Genomic DNA, 20,939 nt, shown 5'->3' with positions numbered 1-20,939 from the left:
AAGATACAATGGCAAATACAACTCTGAAAAAGGACATATGTTTAATCTAGTTGGCTTGCCTCTAGTGATTTAGAGTTTATTTTGAGACTCTATTTTTCTGTATTGCTTCTTGAACCTTTGTAGAATTTTGGTATAAGAACAATGCTTGTAAACAAATAGGATATCTTTATCTCATACCACCGCGCTCTCAACTATTTGTCATTCTCTACGTGGGTATTGTAACGTCCTCTTAACAACCCAACAACCTAACGTATGATTAACCTAACAAACCTTATTATATTAGAGCCTATGTTTAATTCTTAACCAAACCACGTAAAATATTCTTAACCACCTTGATGTCCAGCTTAGGCTAAATTTAACATCACTGGCATCACTTGCGGTAGATTACTCGGGGAAATTCTTTACAGAACACGGACTATTTTCAACGAATAAAAATATACACAATATAATAACCCAAAAAAATTACACGTGAATCTTTTTTCACTCACTATACAGTTTAGGATATTTTGTCCACTAAAATTCCTCATACCAATGGCATGCAAACGATTTCAGGCGAGTATCTTCATACGAGATACATGCCTATGTCATGTGATTGGACAAATCTTTTACACGAGTCTCTTTCTATGAAGTTAGCTTAGGCATAACCAAAAGAGAAGAGGGAAGGGATTTCGATGGAGTAAAAATTAAAGCCTCTTTGAAAGACAATATGGATGAAGACATTATGAAATTGAAACAGTACACTTGCACGAGGCAAAATCACTATTATAAGAACCTTATCATATAATAATCAAAAAGTTTGACTTGGACTCTTCATGATCTCTGGTACACTTGCACGCTATTTCATTTGTAATAACTTATTGCCAATTTGCTGTAACTCTGTCAATGCATTCAGTGCTGCACCATCCTTTCTTAACATTGAGTCTTGCAATAAAGATGATTCAAGGACCTGCAAACGAAACAAAAAAAAGCTACTTTTAAAAAAAAATTTGCTTCATTCCGTATTGAATATTTCAATGAACGAAACTCAAAAGCTTTTCCAAGGAGGAAAAACAGATCTTTGTCAATCTTAAGTAACACTCGATGCTAGGAATAAGCCTACCTGAATTTTCTGAAGAATGGATTGTCCCATAATTCTCAAATTAATAGATGGGTCCTCACCACCTGATCCAGTGCTTAATTCTGCACTGCTCTGTAAAGTGTTTATGACAGAACCATTAAGCACTTCTGTACCCTTAACATCATTACTACAAGTGGTACCATCAGTATCCTCAAGAACCAGTTCCAAACAAGGTGTGGAAGAAACTGCTATATGTGACGGTGTGACTGTTTCCTGAGATGATTTCTTACCATCACAAGCTGGGGTACTCTTCCCAGGAGGCACATGCTCCTCGAACATTTTCTTCCCACAAGCTACATCAGCATTTGGAGTACTGGATTCATCCTTAAAACAGTCATCAATACTTTTCTCCTCAGGAACCTGGTTGTTTCCTTCAGGTTTCCTACAATCTAAATCAAAATTTGGCTTTGAGAATTCATCATGAAGTGTGTCATCATTAGTTGTTGCTGTCCCATTAACTTTATCTTTTTGAGGCACTTTCTCACTTTCAGATGAACCATTACTATTTCCTGCCAATCCGTCTTTAGAAGGTTCCTTAACTTTTGCCCCAGGAATATTCCGAGCAAGATTCCACATCCATCGGGGCCTACCAGTATGTGTTACTGCTGAAGGCTTTTGTTTTCTCCAAAATGTCAGAATCCCACCCATCTGGGAAGCATTACCTGTTGTGAATTTTCCTGATACTTCCTTTAAGTCAGCATGTGATTCTTTGCATTGATTTGATTGACATGATCCATTACCCACACCTTTACTCTGATTTGTTAATTCTTCTTGAATTGTCACTTGTATTTTATTTACATCATTGATGTCACAATCTGAACTCTTTTTCTCCACAGTTTCGGTCACTGGATTACCCTGTACTGATTGAACTGACACTAGTTGCTCATTTGTAGTAGACATCAACAATTTATCAAAATCGAGTTCAGCCTGTGAGTCTACCTCCACCTGGTCATCAAAAACTTTGTGCCTAGATGCTTTCCCAAAAGTTTCATTATTCGAGTCACGAGTTCCACTTGAAACAGCATCCAGGTCATGTTTCAGTGATGTTCCACAATTTTTGTTTCTTGATATCTGTTGCTCTGTTGCCTCATTTGAATCTAAAACAAGGTGTTGCAGATTTGAAGAATCTATTGAAATAATTTCACCACCATGCCCAACTGAGTCCTTTGAATTATCATCCTGAACTTCATTGCTGGAAGATTTTTCAGGCATCACTTTCTGCAGTATTGAAGTTATCCATTTTTCTTCCCAGTAACTCTCTGGTAATGTTACCCTTGATCCATCAGGTGAGCATGGACTGGATCTTTGGTTTTTAATGACACTTGTATAAGAAATTGGAGGTGTTTGACACATAGGAGAAACACTTGTACTTCTTGTGTGTTTACCCATCCTAGTGTAGTCTGAATTCCGGCCCATCTTTGACAGGTAAGGAGCGATGCAAACTGAATTCATGGCAAGAGGTTGAATTGACACAGCATTTTCAATCAACTTTCTAACATCAGAATTGCATGGAAAGTTGAGCAGTTTCTTAAGGCAAGTTGTGGCATCTGGACAAGCTAGCAATGATGATCTTAAATGCAAGAGCATTGATACTGCCATTGCTGAAATAAATGCACCACGATCACAGTACGCAATATTAGTTAAATGGTGAGTATCTTCTGACAAAAGAGAACTGTTCGGTGCTGAGAATATTGCATCCCAAATGAGCAACAGCTCATGTAGCACAAACTCTCGACCAAAAAGCACACGCAACCACCTCAAAGCAAAAAACTGGGGCTCAACATGCAGCTCAACAAGATGACTGTATAAAGAGCTATCAATAACTGAAAGCAAATTATATAAATGTGCAGATGCTTCAATAACAGGAGACAATCCTGACACCAAGCCAACCTCAGGGTAGTTCATAAAATAGTCTGCCATTGCAATCAGTCCACCTTGTCCACTCAATAAGGCATCAAACATGCAGTATGCATCATGTTCAATGAATCTTCCAGACAGAAGAGCCCCTAATTCCCCTTCTGCCCCATATGCATCACTTCCTGAAAATATAGCTCTAACCTCTGGATCAAGTTCATCAATGCTGCTGATCCTCATCCTATTTGCTTGGCATTTAAGAATGTCCACCTCCCCATAATCACTCAAACTTCTATCATCCTCTAGACTACCTGATAACTTAGTGCCAACTGGAGACATTTTTGTTTGTTTGTCGATGTTCCCTCTTGGACTTGAATTGTTTTCCAAGAGTGGTAGACCATCAAATCTCTCATCCGAAAGATTCTCAAACAGGTGTTTCACATGGGAGAGGTGTGCGACATCAACATGAAGAACATACAAAAGAGGAGCAAGGAGCTCATGCATTCCTGATAAGGTAATAAAACAATATTAACAGATAAGGTTCTTTAAAATAAAGAAAAATCCTCCTTTCAAACATGCTAATGTCTAATGTGACCATCACTTTGTTTCTAGCAATAAAAAAGGTAAATCTGAAACAAAGTCCAAAAAAAGTTCACTGTGATTACATTTTCCAACTTGTAAATGACAATTTACCTTGTCGATAACTATATTCTGGGTGTCTCAGTGACCATACCAGCAAGATTCGTCTCAACATAGCCTGGCATGCAGGGGTTTGAAAATAGCTCCCATGTTCTGGATATAGCCTTGACAAGTCTTTGTCAATACTCTTTTCCAATTCAGCATTTCTGAAGAAACGTCCCCATATGCTTTCTGTAGTAGAGCAGTTGATAATCATCTGTTCAGAAAGAGAGACAAAATGTCCCTATAAAACACTCAACCTTTTACATGGAATACGGAATACCATCACTTAATAAAACTTCCACTCGCCTGGATCCTGGGACAATGGATTGTCCATGTTCAGATGAGCAGTTTTCTGCCCTTCTTCCATCATGTGGGGATCAACAAGAAACCTCCTCCTTAAGTCAGCATACCTGCCAATAGTATAATCCTGATATTTTACTTGCAACAAGGAATTACAATTAATCTGTTAAATGCTCCTTCAGATCCAGTTGTATGCATTATTGCAATACCATAAAAAAACATCATTAATTAAATGTTGTATTACGTTGGTATCCTATAAAAGTTTACATGAAAGAAACAAATATATAAGACTCTAAATTAGCCTAAAATTGCTAAGCACAAAATGTAACACTTAACCACACACACATTCTTTATCCCTTAAAACACAGAAAATTTTCCCATATTTTATGCAGGAAATGAGTTCTAATCAATGATAACCTCCACTCCACTGCTACAATTTTCAATTTCTTACTCCCATCTCCCTTTATCTAATCTACTATTCTCGTGCTGTCTGCAATCCTTAGAGGACCATGGCTTCCTCTACTTATCAAGATTCAAAGAGGCAGTTTTTGGCAATCAGAAAAATTGCCCAAATTCCTTCATGTTTATGTACACAAAAATGTAATGAAGCCTTTTTTTACTACAAAGGAGAATCATTGTCTCCTTAATATGGACCCTCCACCACATGTCCTTTTCCCAAAGAGGAAATGGAGAACAAGTTATGGCATCGCAAAGAGAACTCCCTCATATGCAGATGAATCGGGTGAAATCCAAGACCTAATACTCTAAAATTTTGGGTATTGTCTAATGGACATTGGAAACTAGAAGGTTTTGTTGTCATGAAAGTTTGCACCCTTGCTGAGCTATCAACCCAGAAACCTCATGAAACATGGAAACAACCCCAAAGTATGGGACCTTGCGCAAGGGGTTGAATCTCTGGAAAAGGCCAATTTCCTTCCTAATCCAAGTGTAGGTGTTGGACTGACTCAACACTTTAAATCCTACTTCTAAACCTACTCTAACGGCTTCCAAAAGAACAGAGGGGAGAAAATGCAGAAAGTAAAGATGAGATGCACCAAGATTAGAGGTGTCTCTCTCCCTTCCCTGAAATGACACAAGGAATCAATCAAAATACCATGAAGATACACAAACTTCGATTGTATAAATGACACCAAATGCATGTATGGAGGTTAGGGTTTGCTGAAAGCCAAAAGGGAAGAAGATTTTCCACAAATCATACTCAGAAATAGGTTAACACAACATATGCATGAGAGAAAGCCACAATAAGAAAACATAAACAACATGCATAGTTGAAGAAATGCCAATGGCCAAACTTACAGTTGCAGAAATGCAGAAAAATATACAAATCCTCAAGAGAACTGAAAAAGCAGAAGATATCTCAAGCTAGCAGGGAGAGAACCCTTTACACTAAGGCTTAACAACCTATTTATAGTAAATTGGTCGCAGAGAAGGAACCAACAATCTAAAAGGAGAAACCCTGACTCTAGAGTCTGTTGATCGGATCCTAGGTATCGATCTGCTATGTGTTTATTTCCGAATTCCTGTGTGTTATCATTTATCTGCCTAAGCATGTATGGTACCCGAACTTGTGTGTGTGTGTTCTGTATATATTATTCTATCATCATTATATTCAACTTCCTTTATTTACTGCTATCTCTTGTTGAAAGCCCAGGCAGACATTCGACTCTAACTATGTCCTCACCGACAATAGGGATCAGTGTCAACTGTTCCTTAGTCGACTCCCTTACGGACTGCAGACAATTATAATATTGCTGTTGTATTCGCCGACTCTTGTCTATACTTTATATCGACTTGCTCCTTGTCATCTATATCGGTGCTATTATCTATCGACCTGCAGAGTCTTGTCCTCATCACGGCTCTTAAGAAGAACCGTATCATACTAAATACGATACACATGGTGATCCAAATAGACGTGTCTAATTACACAGAAAGGTGGCAAGAACGATACATACCGATTCATTAATGAATCGAGATTATATCGAATCGATGTAAGAATAATCAGTTAACCATAACCGACACTAACTAAACACTATTAGACACTAACAATCAGATAATAAATGAAGTCGATGATGATAGCAAGTTAATTAACAATTAACTTGATGACAAATGTAGATCGATAGCAATTTCAATTTACAATCATAATATTTATGTGTAATCTGAAAGTTAAGACTGAACTTAATAATAAGAACAGTTAATTGAAATCATACAAATGTCTAAGGCCGATAGGCCAATTAGACATTTGTATTGTCTAGGATAGGTTAGAGAATCTGACCGTAGCTATATCTTCAACAGTGTCTACAGAAGAATGTAAGTCTGAGAAGATAGGGAAGTGGCCGGATCTAACATGATTGTGCATGCAAGAAACTTGACCATACCCTAACAAGGCAATCCCAAGAAGGAAAGTACATTTGGAAGGTCAATTGTCTGACAACCCACAGTCAGAGCATATAATTCTGACATGAAAACCATCAACCAACCATTTATAGGCAAGGCCTTGGACTCCAATTCATGGCAAACTACAAAATACATTAAATGTGTCCCTGTAGCTCCACAAATCGAAGTAGACAAATTGCTGGGATTGGTGAAGCATTAAGAGCTTTGAGTGTTGATCACGCCATCTCTAAGTGTTGTTGGTCATTAGAGATCGAGAATTGGGCTTTCAAGAAACCAATGCTAAGGATAAGGATTCAGGACTCCTGAAGTTCAAAAGACCAAAGGGACAAGAGGGAGGCAGGAGAGGGATTTCAGATTTCGATGTTTGAGGAAACAATCTAACGCTTACCAAAAGAGTAAGGGTTAGACCAATTCCCCAAAAATCTAAAAACTAACAAAGGAAGGGATTTCAGATTTTGAGGTTCGGGTAAAGAGTCTAATGCTTCCAAAAGAGTAAAGGTTAGACCAGTTCCCCAAAATCCAAAATCTGACAAAGGAAGGGATTTTGAATTTCAAAGATCAGGGAAACAATCTAACACTTACCAAAATAGTAAGGGTTAGACTTGTTCCCCGAAATCCAAAATCTAACAAAGGAAGGGATTTCAGATTTCGGAATTATGGGAAATAGTCTAACGCTTACCAAAAGAGTAAGGGTTAGAGCAATTCCCTAAAATCCAAAATCTGAAAAAGTAAGGGATTTCAGATTCTGGGGTACAAAAAAATAGTCTAATGCTTAGTAAGGGTTAGATTAGTTCACCAAAATCAAAAATCCAACAAAGGAAGGGATTTCAGATTTTAGGGTTTGGGGAAACACTCTAACGCTTATCAAAAGAGTAATGGTTAGACCAGTTCCTCGAAATCCAAAATCCAACATCCTTTAAGGGAAGACAAGTTGGTCAATGGACCCCCAGGCTAAGTCACCACGTTCGACAACCATAAAATTTGGATGAAGTTCGGCAAGGGCAAAAAATTCGAAAAAAAAAATTCCGAATTAAATTCACCTATATAAATTTAATTTTAAAAAAAAAGTAATATAATTATATATCTACAAAATTTAAATTTTATTTAAAAACAAAATATTAAAAATAGATTTTATTTACATAGTAAAATTTTATTGTTACCGTTAAAATATTTAATACCAAAAAATAAAATAAACACTCCTAACTTTTGTTTTAAAAATCATAAAAATAAAACACATTATTTTTAAAAGCAAACTACAATATAATATTTTTTATTAAAGAGAAAATATAAAATATAAAATTTTATTCTATTTAAAAAACATATGATTATATAAATTAAATAAGAAAAAATAAAATCATTGTTTGGAATTTCATAAAATATAAAACATAATGGAAAACCATTAAAAAACCCTAAAATCAAACTAGAAATGTGGCGCTGGACGCTGTGATGTGGGCTATATATTTAGTTGTCTGATTGTGAAATCGAACTAGTCTGTATACACTGCCATATAGAGTATCTATGGGACTGAGACGATTGGATGCTCATATCCAGCCAGAGTTGAGTGTGCCTCCGTATAGATCTATATGATTTGAGTGGGAAAGGATCGACTAGGTTCTGGTGACAACTACGAGCGAGCTGATGTTGTGATGTAGGTTGGTGCAGAGGTCATGACACAGAAATATACTTCAAGAAAACAAATGAACACTTAAGCATTTTTTTGATTCCTTGGCTTGTCGCTTGATCAACTGGGACAGAACTAATCCATGGAACATATCTCTGATCAGTTCTCACTGATGGGCCAAGGGTGTCATAAAATGACAACATATTCCAGCATACCTTAGATGATTGCGCTAAGCTCGTGTCAAGATCTGTTCGATTTGATGGTGAGACCTTGCCTAGTTTGATTCCACTAAATTTGTTCATTATTTCCTAGATTCCTAGGCTTAGAATAGATTTCCTGAACCCTATTCCCTTTTGTCCTTTTTTAGAAAGTTTTGTTAGAATTGAATCAAGAACTTCAGTGCAAAATCCTAAGTCATTGGCATACCTATCCTAATCCATGATAAGATTGAGCATTCATGTACAACATAAGTTCCCTTGTGATTCCAACATTATCACATCAAACCACTGAACTTATCCACACATCAAGACCTGACATTTCGTAACCTTGGAGTTGTCTCATTTGATCGCGAAGCATAGCATATGAGAGACTTTGTTCAAGAGAGGATAAGATACCTTGGTATTTTATTATGTGTTCGCATGTGCATAAAAACACATCAACAGGAACCTATTTGGATCCATCTTCCATTACATGAAATGGAATTTTCAGAAGAGGCATAACTAAGAAGAATTGGGAACACCATTGAGGAGTGCATAAAAGCTTCAAAGTTTACTCTGCATCATAGGATCCTAAACTATGTTAGAATTTGTGTTACTAAGGACCAAGAGCAACCCCTATAGGATAGGAAATTTCTTGAAATTGGTGGAATTAAATGGTAACAGCCTGTTGTGTAAAGTTCAACCCCTGTTTTTGCACCGAATTTTTCGCAATTTTCTTAAGTGTGTTGTATAGGGCAATTAGTCAAACAGTTTTCAAGTGGCTGAACATGCAGAGTTCAGTTGCAGATTTTCCTTTGTTTTTCAGTAGTAAAGGTTTCATTCATATTTATTCACCACTGTAGGGACCAAGCCAAGATACTAAGCCAATTTACACCCTCACATGTAATACAGATCTAATCTCTCCTCAGATCTGGACTGCACTTTTAATCCTTATTGCTGGTTCAATTAATTGCAATCTGGAAGTGAGTTACAGACTTTTCTTTCACTACAGACTCTAAACTCAAATGTATCCTTCTCCACTATTCAGTTTACCAACAGCTTGCATGATAGATGTGGTTCACAAATTTGAATATAACATGATGATTTGGAAATTCAGAATCAGATAAACTTGATACTTGTATTCAGAGTACTGGAAGTGACAATGAACTTCAACAGATTGCTTCAGTCTATAGCAGAATTTCAGAAATGAAGAGGAATAGACTTTTTTACCTTCAAATGATGCAGTGGCCACCTACAGATTTATGTTTGAACTAAACAGAACTGGAATCTATATATCAGATATTGCAAATTATCCCATACACATTACAGAGTGGACAAATATGTACCATGCTGCTGCTCTATTGCTGACCACATCACATCATTGATACCAAATGTTGAACACTTGGAAAAATCGCCTCCAAAAGCTCATATCTTCCCACCAACAAACACCTAGATACCTGATCCTGAGTTGACAGGTCTCTATTCCTCAAACCTCACATTCTGCCCAGACTTGCTGCGAATAATATTCAAAAGGGTCCCAGACCTTATTCAGTTACCATCAATATTATTTAAAAGGGTCCCACACATTCACTTGTTACCAAGGATTGCGGTAAGAGATGGCAAATATAACTGAGTACTCCACAATGCCCATCTGCAGATTTCTTGACTTCCTTTAATTGTCTTTTATGGATTAGAGACAATGGATACATTTCTTCAAGATTGCTGGTCTTCCTTGACCATAGTTGTTAGCTCAATTCAAATCCTTTGACTTCCTTTAAATGCCATATAATATAAGATGTGCCACCAACAATTTAATCAAATCTCAAGCAGTGATTCAAATAATCTACTACATTCAGTTGTCTTTACCTCCCACAATGACCCCTTGTTTTCTCCTTTTCTTATTTTTTGTCTTGTTCAGCAAGGAAAAGGCCACATCCAGCTAAAACTCCTTCATACTAAGAGCTAAGCAAAACATTAGAAAAAAGGGGTACCACGAAGCTCCAAAACTGGGATTCTAAACACAAAATCACAATGGTAAACCACCCAACCAGAAAGCTCTGAAACCTTCGAAAATGGTTTTTAAAAAAATACCCAAAAATCTCCGTTGAAAACTCTGCAATTTTGTCTTGTTTGCAAGACTCGCAAAAATTCGAAACCTGACCTTAAATGCAAAAACTTAACCATTAATCTTTAATCAAACCTGCAAGAACTCTACTTTGCTCAAGCTGAGATCCTGAACAAATCCCACCACATCAACCGGGGTGGATCTTTCACCACTGTAGCCGATCTTCGAGAGGGTTTCCATCCTCCAGAAGTTTGAGACAAACAGTGAGATGAACAACATTCAATCTCCAAAACCCAAAGAAACTAGAGAAGAAAATAATATTCTGCATAATGCCAAATGAGCCCCTCAACTCCCTTTTATACTTTTTCCCGCCAACTTCTAGAAAACACCAATTTAAAATTCATTTTATTAATTTAAACTCTATTTTAGCTCCGAAAAAAACCTTTTCATTTAAATAATGCTAATTTGGCATGCAAGATCCTTGTTTAATGCTTCCAAGATTTAGAACTCTTCGCCCCAGTTCCGATGAGCTATAACACTTAAGTGCCTGTAAAGTATTTTAAAATTATTTTAAATAAATAAGCCATTAATGCACACATTTTGCAGAAATCGTCAGAATGCATCGGAATCAAAATTTGATCGCACTGGAGTGATCCCGATGAAGAATAATGATAAATGGAGCCAACTAAGTGACTTAGTATAAATAGAAAGCCTCTCCAAGATTCTTGGAGAGTACACCAAAAGCAAGAAATCACCTTGGTAAGTGGCATACAAGTACTCCAGACCACCTGAGCTCATTGGAATCATCAAAGAACTCCTCTGATAATGCTGACACACCCAAAAGGTCAATGCCAATTGTACTGCAAGAGAACAAGAAAATGGGTACATCACATGTTGATTGTGAAAAATTAAAATATCCCATTTAAATGTAGATTATGCCACCAACATGGTCATTTGGCTAGGGTCTTGACATTCAGTCAACCACGCGAATAAATGCCCTCTCCAGCCCCTAATTACATCAATGCCTAAGTGAAAGCAATCATAGGACCATTCAGGCATCACATCAGATCTTAAGGACAATATGTTCGATGGAGATTTGTTCCCACATCTTTCACTTGTTGGATGGAAATATGTTGCAAGGCAGCTAATAGGTGGAGATGAGCAAATCAGCCCCTCTAGCGTTAGCAAGTTAGTAAAGGTTGGATAACCAAGAAACAGAGAAAAGCCATGTCCCCAATCTTCCTACTTGAACAAAGAATGTGGACCACAGCATAAGCCTCATAGCCAGAATGGTGCAGCTGAAAATAGCAATAGCAGTAATCTCCCTTTCCAAATATAAATAGACAAGAAGCAAAAGGAATGCACGAATTTAGTAGAGAGGAACCTCCACCATTAGAAGACAACAATATGCAGATATCAAGCAGAACATGGTTCCAGTTTTAATCCCATGATGAAATCTCTTTAAAACACCATGCCTTGGTAGAAATCAGGCAAAGTAGTAACTGGCCACTAGTTGAATCATTATAATGATTATCTCTTGGAATGGTAGAGTACTATGGGCACCCAATTAATGTGCCCAAATCTGAAAGTTCATTGCAACAAGTAGAGAGGATTTAGATCTTCTTTAAGAAACTAAATAAATACATATTGTTTACAGAAAGTTTGCATATCACCTTGGAGCATACAGCTCTAGCTCCTTAGGGATCCAAAAGGTATTGCAATATTATGGGACCTAAGTATAATTTGAATTTCCTATCTTCTCAAATTTGTTCCTCAATGATAAAGCTGATCTACCTTATCTTGATTTGACATGGATTGTAAAGTATGCTCAGTACATATTCTTCCCTCTTATCTCCAACCTCAAAAAATCTCATTTAAGATCATCAAACTATTGACCCAGATTTTGTAATCTAGAGTCATGTTGAGACAGATATCATAATTAAAATCAATCCGACATTCAAATATTATACTTCCACAAAATAATGATTAATCACGAATAAATTAACTCCATTCCTTCTGTCAAGTTCTCCAGTGGCAGAACACTAGATAAATTTGACAATCCAATGGCAGAAGCAATCTCTTTCTTCAACAACTTATTCATGGAATCTAATAAAAGACTAGGGTTGGATCAGACTCAGCTTCTAATTAATTTTCCAATGTTGATATTGCAGGTTGAAAATCATTAAGTCACAAAATAAGAGCTTTAAGACTAGCTTTCTCTTACAACTTACAAGAGATAACCCCCAAGCCAGATGGATTCCAAGATTCGCAATATGAAGAATGGCTAACATTTCCCTTATTCATCATTAAATAGACTTCTAGTGAAGGAAAAGGCACGACATGAGAATCAGGTATTAGTCATCCCCAACAATCCTAGGCATGTCAACTTGAAATCCACAACTGGCACTTGCCTTCTCTCCTCACTAGTCTCTAGACGATCAACCATCTTGATGGTTGTTTGCTCTCTATCAAGGACTGCAGGATAAATGATCAATGATTCAATGCAAATAAAAAAAGCATCCAATTTCATCTCTATTTTAGCTAATTTGATCATTTCCCTACCCTTGAGATCCCTCATAAATAATTAGCCAATGGGAATGAATGTTTAAATGTTGCCTTTTATTTAGGGTTTAGCCAGTCTTCCATGGGGATGTGTCCCTCCCCCCAAAAAAATCCCCACGTTTTCGGGATACGGATGTCTTCAAGATGTGGGCACGGGAACGGGGCATCCCAACATCCCTCAAACGTCTTGGAGACGTCTAGATGTTTCCCCTCCTGGGGCGTTGCAAAAAGGTGTTTTTTTTTTTTAATTCTTTTTTTTTCCTCAATTTCATTGCTAGGGTTGAACCCTAATGAGATGTGGGCCCCATCCATGCCCTCTACCCTTTACAAAACCCTCTCAAATCCTTTTCTTTTCTCACATTTGGTTTTTTAATTTTTCCAACAGCTAGGCGAAGAGGAAAGAAAAGAGTGAGTGAAAGAGTGACGAGATAGATTGAGTTTTTGCAAGTGCAAGAGGGGTGACTAGAAGCAAGAAGAGGATTCTACACCAACTTTGTAATGTCCCTTTTCTGATTCTCCCTAATGTAGGCCCTGGTATAACAGTTTCAGTTTAAGTGTAAGGGAATAATTCAGTCTTTCCTCCATACAACTTACCAAATGCGTACATGTTTCAAAATAATCCTAGTTTAGATACCACTATGATATTATAAGGTAACAACTATACTGATAAATATTAATGTTTAACCCCCAATTTCCATAGATTTCATACAACATTATAATGCCCCTAATTTATGTCTTAAGTAGAATAGAATGAGATTACAGAGATACCTGATATTCTGAAATGAAACCCTGTAGACAAGTTAGGAGATATAAAACTATAGGATACATGATTATAACAGATCCTAAAATCCCATTTATGTAAAGCATGAACTCATTTCAAAGAGCCTAATCATAGAAATGGGAATAGGATAGGATGACCAAGCATGGTGCCCAAGAAACCCTCCATCCTAGGGTCAAGGGCGGCTTAACCCCCTTGAGCTCATGTGGCCAATGCCAGCAATGAGGTGGCCTACCAAGTGAGGCGTCCTATCACCATTTTCCTCCACTTTGCCATACCTGTCCTACAACCCAAGGTTACATATTTGTTCAACATGACATAAGGTATGTGGACTGTTACAGCAAGGTGCCCAAGAAGCCTTTCCTTTATAGGCCCAAAGGCAGCACCCTTTGTGCCCCTTTTGCTTCATGGGACTCCCCGGTCTTAAACCATGAAGTGGCGTACCTAAAAGGTGACCTATTGGTGTCCGTTTTATCATTCACCGAACATTAGAATAAAATGTCAAGAACAATCTACCCTCTCTTGAACAAAATCACTACATATGCCAAGATTGCAAAGAAAGACCACACGGCAACTCCATGGTTTATATGTGCGAACGTGCAACTTTATGTTGGATAGCTTCCTTGGTTATGTATGCTGAAATACAAGAGGGACTTACGCTCAACTATTATCATTCACAAGTTAGGACTTGGACGAATTTAACAATAACTGCTCTTCTTTTTTTTTGGATTTTCAACTTTGGACTTCAAAAAAAGATAAAAGGAAAAGGGTTTAGAAACTCTATCCTACTCCTAAGAACTCAAGCAACGGTAAAGATTAGGTGAAACCAATAACAATACTCTACTTCGCCACACTAAGGACAACTACACAAAGTAAGTGCAATCTTCTAGGGTTGTGCTAAAGATTTTTATACTATGAATGATACCATACAACGAACAATATTCATTCAAAGTAAAAGTTAAAGCATCCACGATATAAGCTCAGGCTAACTTTACACATTGAATAAAAATCATCTACTCAAAGAAAGTATAAGCAACTGTTTCACCAATCTATACTATCAAATCCTTCATTCATCTAACAACTTTGAAAGCAAATTTACTCTAAGCAAATCTATTCTATATTGTTGAAGACAATATGCAACCATGCAACCACATGATAACAATAAGGTTTCAAAGCAAACTGTAAATGAACTTATATTACCAAAGTAGCTCTAAGCAACAATTTCATAAATCTCTCCACACAACAAAATGAGAGAATAAGAGTTTATATAGAGTTCTAGAAAGCAAATGAAAGGCCGAGATCAATCTAAGATCAATGGCTGAGTTTAAGACACAACAACCCTAATTGGGGTTTCCCAAAATAACATCAAGGACGAGTGCATGAAGGACAAGTGACGCAAGGAGCTATCTCCTAGGAATGCACATCCCTATCCTCTCGAGTGGCAGTGTGTTCAATGAATCTGGACACGATCGAGCTGACCTCTTCCATTGTGACATGTGGCAGCATATTGATCTTGAATTCCAATCTGTCCAAATCATCTGCGCATGCAACAAAAGCAATCTCCCATTCCAACTCTTGCTTCTAGAAGGCATCCCAGATGGACAAGAAATTCGATGCCTTAGTCAAATTCTGCTTCAAGACTAGTCTAGTGATAGCGAAAAAAATCCTCTAAGTTTTAGACTTTCCAGCTACATATCATTTTTTCGAATGGTCTCTTTCTCAAGCAGATCAGCAACTACAAGGAAAATCTTATTTTGAATTTCTTGAATATGCTCTTCTTGAATATGCTCCTCAGCCTTAATACTATCAGGCTTCACTCTTTCTCGGACTTCACTCCGTGCAACCAAGCGTTGAAATCATGTGCAGCTCCTACTACGATTACTTTTCCATCAATTAATTCCTGCTTGGGAATTCCTTTCAATACTAAGGCACGCGATAATTCTGTCCCGAACATCTTGAAGGTTGTCCCATGCTTCTACCATGCTTGCGATTCTTGAGAGCAAAAAGGAAGTTTGTCCATATGTTTGCATCAATTTGTTCACAAATGTGGCTACTTCTTCACTTTTGCTCATTATCCATTCTTTAGCCTCTCTTGTTGTCACTTCTTCAAAATTTCCGTTTGCTTCTTGCGAAGGATTCAAAAGTGGAGGAGCTACTGCATCGTCTTGATTAAGTGGCTTGGTCAAGTGCTGATTATATTCCTTCTGGCGCTCAATTTCCTTCTTGTATTCTCTTTTCTTTCCTATCTCCTTGTCCAGTCTCCCCTTCATGGAAATGACCGAATTGTCTAAGTCCTCAACCTCTTGGCCCTTTGTAGTTGGTCCCAAGTCGATGGTAGTGATCTCATATTCCTGAGGAGTAATATCCTCTTTTGCCTTACTTTCAGCACAGCAATTTGCACTGTACAACAGTCCCTTTCACCTCTCTGAATTATGGAAAACCTCTTGGTTGGCTTCTTTATAGCAACCTTCCCTAATCTGGCCAAGAAATCGACCGTGTCATTTTCTTCTTGGATTACTTCCATAGGTACTTTTATCTTCAACTTTTCCTTCAACCAATCAAGAATCATAGGCTATTCAATGCCTTCCTCTTCCTGATTACTCTCTTCACATGGAATATCTTGTCCTCCTCGAAGAGCAAAAATCATTCCCTCCTAAAATTCCTTGCCCAAAATATCATTTCATTTTCTAATTCAAGTATCTCCATGCTTGTAGGAGATGGGGGTTCTTCGTCTTCCTACCGAATTGACTCTATATTTCCCTCGTGGATTGGAGAAGGAATCATTATTTCAGCTAATGATTCATCCTCAATAGTTAATACATCGTTCACATCCCTAAACATGGCAGAATGGGATGGCTCTGATCTATGCTTCTTCTGAGCAGGTTCCTCGTTCACAACTTTCTTCACCTTTGACCTTGAAGAACTCTCAACTGCTTCCTTCTTTTCTTGGAATTAGTGTTCTCAATTGGCTCGACACTTTGGGACGCTTCTACATTTGAAGAATATGATTCCATTTCGCCCATCAAGTTATAAGTGAGGGTCAAATTTCTTCACCTAAGCACTTGGACTTGCTGATCAACCCACCATTGTGAATATTTGACAACTAGCCACATTAAGGTGGCTAAATTTGCTAGCTCTGGTTCTGACCATTTCACAAGAGGAAGAGACCAATTTTCATCAAAGCGCGGCTAAGTGTACTCTCCATCATCCTCTAACTAATTAGGCACACGGAAAAGCTTTGTTGTTCTGATCAAGCTTACTAGCAATCTAGACCATAATCTTTTTCCTGACATCAAACTTGTCCGCAACATTTGCCAAAAAATCTTCCAAATCAACCTTATGCCTGTACCTCTCTCCATTCACGGATCCAATATGGTTGTGAGGGTCGAAATTAGCCCTAGATTGGAAAAATGTGAATGGATACCACTGCATTTCTAATCTGGCAATCTTAGCTGCCTGCGCCGTTGGGCAAGACTCCAAAGTATTTCCCATGAAAAATGGAAAGGAAATGGCTGTCTTCTGCTTTGTTCTTTGGAAGCCTTGATATGTTTCCTTCTGCTTTGTTCTGATTATTGGACCTTTTGCTCAAAATTTTCACTTTCAGCTTGTCAAAAAACTAAAATTTCTGTGAAAAATCACACTGAAAATGGAAGAATTTGGCCCAATATTTAACAAAATTTGTGAGAATAAGTGAATGAGATACAAGGACAAAAGAAATCAGTCAAACTCAGATTTTGAACCTTCGAAATTATATTTTTGACTGTAAATCTGCCTTCAATTCTGAAAATCCTGTCTTTAACTCAGAAAAATCACTTTATCTTCTGGAAATTATGTCCTTCAACTCAGAAATTTCACTTTATTCTCTGTCCTCTACTTAGAAAATTTACTTTATCTTCAAAAATCTATCTTTCGTAACCTTGAGAGAGAAAACCTTTCACCATCGAACTTGATAATAAAATGAAAATAACAAGTTGATTAGATGTAAGGCTGGAAAAAATCAATCATTTTGGCAGCTTAATGTTTTTCTTTAGATTTGTCGAACCTAGTCTTTATAATTTCTTCCAAAATGGCAACTTAATCTTCTTCCAAAATTTTGGACGAAAGTTTCTATTCTTGCCCATGGCGCCATCCTTCGCCAAAATATCCTCTCTTTAAATGAGTTGGCGAAGAACCTTCTAGATTCTTCTCTTCAATTCAAAATTATTCTAGGTTTTTAAAATTTTCGAAGTGTTGGATTTCCAACTTCCAAACCTGGTAAAACCTTTATCCATGGCGGATTTACCCATGTATTGTGCCATTTCCACATGTTCTTTGGCAGATTTGACAACTTTGACATGCCATTTAGCTTCTCTTTATGGCGAACTTTGATCATATGTTAAGCCAAATTGTGCCTTGTTCTAGGCAGGCTTCACCTTTGCTTTGCCACTCTCACTTATGGCTTGGGCGGACTCTGTACTTAGCTTGCCATTCATTCTTGCTTTCTAGGTCGGACTTCATGAAGAGCATGCCACTTTGTTTGTGCTTGGTATGGTGGACTTGAGCATTGTTTTGCCACTTCATCTAGGTGGGCTTCACACTTGGCAAATTTAGCCTTCAACCTTGGGTGGACTTCAAGAGTGTTTGGCCATTGTCTTACGTGCCAAGGTGGACTACATCAACTTTATGCTAATTTCACCAAGTGTTGGGCGGACTTCAAGAGCGTTTCGCCATCTCCTTCATTGTTAGGGCAAACTTTGCAGCAGCTAGGACATTTGCCTATGGCGGACTTTGCTAACCTCATGACATTCCCTACCTTGGCGGACTTGACTTCATGTTGGACATTCTTCACCAAGGGTCTAGGCGGAATTAAAGACACCTTGGATACTATCCTTGGGCGGATTTGGTGAATTCCATGCCATGTTTGACATAGGCGTACTTTGCTAACTTCTTGACAATCCCTTTCATGCTATGCCATTTTCATCTAGGCGGATTTTGACATTGTCTTGCCTAACCTTGGGCGGAGTTTGCAGCCTTCATGCCATGTTGAAGTAGTGATCAGCAAGAAATCTTTGCCATTTTTGTTCTATCTTTAGGCGAAGTTGCTCATAAGTTGGATATTTCCTCGGACATGGCCAACTCCACTGATGGCACAGTCCTCTCTATTTTTGCCATGAACACTTGGATACTTCTTACTCAACAGTTTATGTTTATCTAGAACATCTGGAACAAAACCCTGTCTGAAGATTTTCCCTTTTTTTTTGCACTTGGAAACATAAATTTTTGATTCTGAGGATAGGAATGTTGTTGCCATGACCTGAGGGACCCAATCCTAGGCCAACTTTCAAAAAAAGCTAAAAAAAGCAAAAAAGCAAAAACCAGGGGAAAAAGCTACTTCCCGGATTGGTCCCGAAGTGCCAAAAATAAAAAAACAAAAAAGCAGAATCCCACAAAAATGGGAATGTGTCAGAATTGACCCTAAGCAATTGTGTTTTTTGTCCTCTGGGCCTTCTGAGCACTTTGATGGTGTCCAAACATTGTTCCAAGCATGATTTCTCTACTTGACCTGGATGACTCCTCACACTCTAAACTCTCAAAGAAATGGACTTACGAAATTGCAATGCTAAGACAAAACCCTAAAAAGCAAACAACTAGGGGTCCCCATTTGCAATGGAGCGATGTGTGAAATAGGTCACAACATGACCCCAGCACCATTCTCCTCACTGTAACTCATCTCCTTCAATCATGCTTACTTAAGAACAGTTCACCATAATTCAGATCTATTATGACTGATATGAATTGAATGTATTAACTAGCATGGAATTTCCAGATATCAATGATATTCACAGTACTGGATATGCAGAAACATATATGTATTTGAATGCAGTGATATTATACATGTATTAATGTGCAGACATAGTTATGATATTGTTGCAGAATATACACGTATATGCACATGATCTCATACCAATGTATTGTCTTTCAAACTGCCTGAGGCGCCTATGTGTTTTGTTTTGTTTTTCAGATGTTTTTTCCTTTCCTTTATATCTCTCAATGTGAGGGAGAGGTCACACCTCTTCATCATATATGCCCTTTGGCAAGAGACACACCCTTTCACTATTAGCACCCTTTGGAAGAGTGCAACTCTGCCCTTTGAAACGGACACAAACTTTCACAATCAGATCTGCACTTCTGATTCCCAAATTTCCCCCGCTCCCCTTCAATTGAGTTATCTTCTCCCTTTTATACCTCATATTTGAGGGAGTCACAACTTTTCATTGAATGTCTTTTGACCATTCATTAACTTTAATCAAATTTTAATCATATTTAATTATATTATTTTATATTTTAATTTGATTTTAATTTTTTATTCTTTTGTATTTTAAATTTATTATTATTAGTTATTATTAAATCATATTTCAAAGTGGGGACAGATTTTTTTATCTTCTCTCATTCTTCATAGACTACCATGTAGACTCACATTGCCTAGCTCTATGTCTGACAAATCATCCAGACCATTCTCTATACTGGGTGACATTAAGGAGACAAGGGTTTGAAACTAGTGGTATAAAAAAAAATTTATTGAAGGCTCTGCAATGCTGGTTGGCAAGGGATAGCTATATACTAGAGTTTCACCAAGCAGACTCATGAGGAAACTCCCAATTTACCACAATGGCTAGCTTTCTGAAAAAGCTTCGCTTCTAATTCAAAGGAGTGAGGAAAGGAAAGAAATACTTAACCTAACCTGTTCTTGTGCGTGCCTGCAAATTTTCATTCGTCGTGAAAACTTGAAACTTCCTTCTGCTAGCTCCTCGAGACGAAATGAGTTTTTCGAAGTGATATCAACCTTTTTAAAGAGGGGCATTAAATTCATTTAATTTCAGTAGTGGGAGTACCCTCATTCTCTTTCAAAAATCATGCCAACATACTTGCATATCTTTTACTACCTAACCAATCATTAATGCCTCGTACTTGATAGTACCTTGGAATGACCGCTCCTTGGAGGATGAGAAACCTCTAAGTCGAGATGTTGGTAACTTTTTGCACTCTTGCACCATAACTATCAAGGGGCACCGAGGTTCAAAAAACTTCCGATTGGCTGATAGCAAAGACAAAACCAACACGGGAGACCAATGTCAAGATATACTAAAAGAGCAGTCAGATGACTGGCAAACTTAAGAACTTATAAACCACATTAATGGAGTACAAAGGTTCAAAACGCACCCGACTAATCGACATAAAGACTTCTTTATCACACATGACCAACAATAAGGACCTAAACGCATAGAGTGGTCGGGCAGTTGGAGGCTCTATGAACTTTTACACCGTTAGCATTGGGTTCAAAAACAACGATTTGTCAACTAGGTACAAAA

The 20,939-nt window shown here is 37.6% G+C and overlaps 1 protein-coding gene across 5 annotated transcripts in view; it reads right to left on the bottom strand.

The window, feature by feature from the left end:
• Window positions 1–418: 418 nt before the first annotated feature.
• The window catches only part of LOC131065483 (uncharacterized), a 40,433-nt gene continuing 19,912 nt past the window's right edge, over window positions 419–20,939 (bottom strand). For 3 of the 5 annotated variants that reach the window (XM_057999983.2, XM_057999996.2, XM_057999991.2), the window contains 4 exons: window positions 3,959–4,062; window positions 3,665–3,841; window positions 1,100–3,477; window positions 419–946 (listed from right to left, as the gene is read on the bottom strand). In XM_057999983.2, coding sequence (XP_057855966.2) covers window positions 836–946; window positions 1,100–3,477; window positions 3,665–3,841; window positions 3,959–4,062 — 2,770 coding nt within the window. In that variant the 3' untranslated portion in view covers window positions 419–835. Of the gene's footprint in view, window positions 947–1,099; window positions 3,478–3,664; window positions 3,867–3,958; window positions 4,080–20,939 lie in introns of those variants that run through there. The other 2 variants (XM_058000001.2, XM_059218395.1) reach the window with 2 other exon arrangements.

This window comes from Cryptomeria japonica, chromosome 1, assembly GCF_030272615.1.
Source record: "Cryptomeria japonica chromosome 1, Sugi_1.0, whole genome shotgun sequence".
Lineage (NCBI taxonomy): Eukaryota > Viridiplantae > Streptophyta > Pinopsida > Cupressales > Cupressaceae > Cryptomeria > Cryptomeria japonica.
This window is presented reverse-complemented; position numbering and strand designations above follow the sequence as displayed.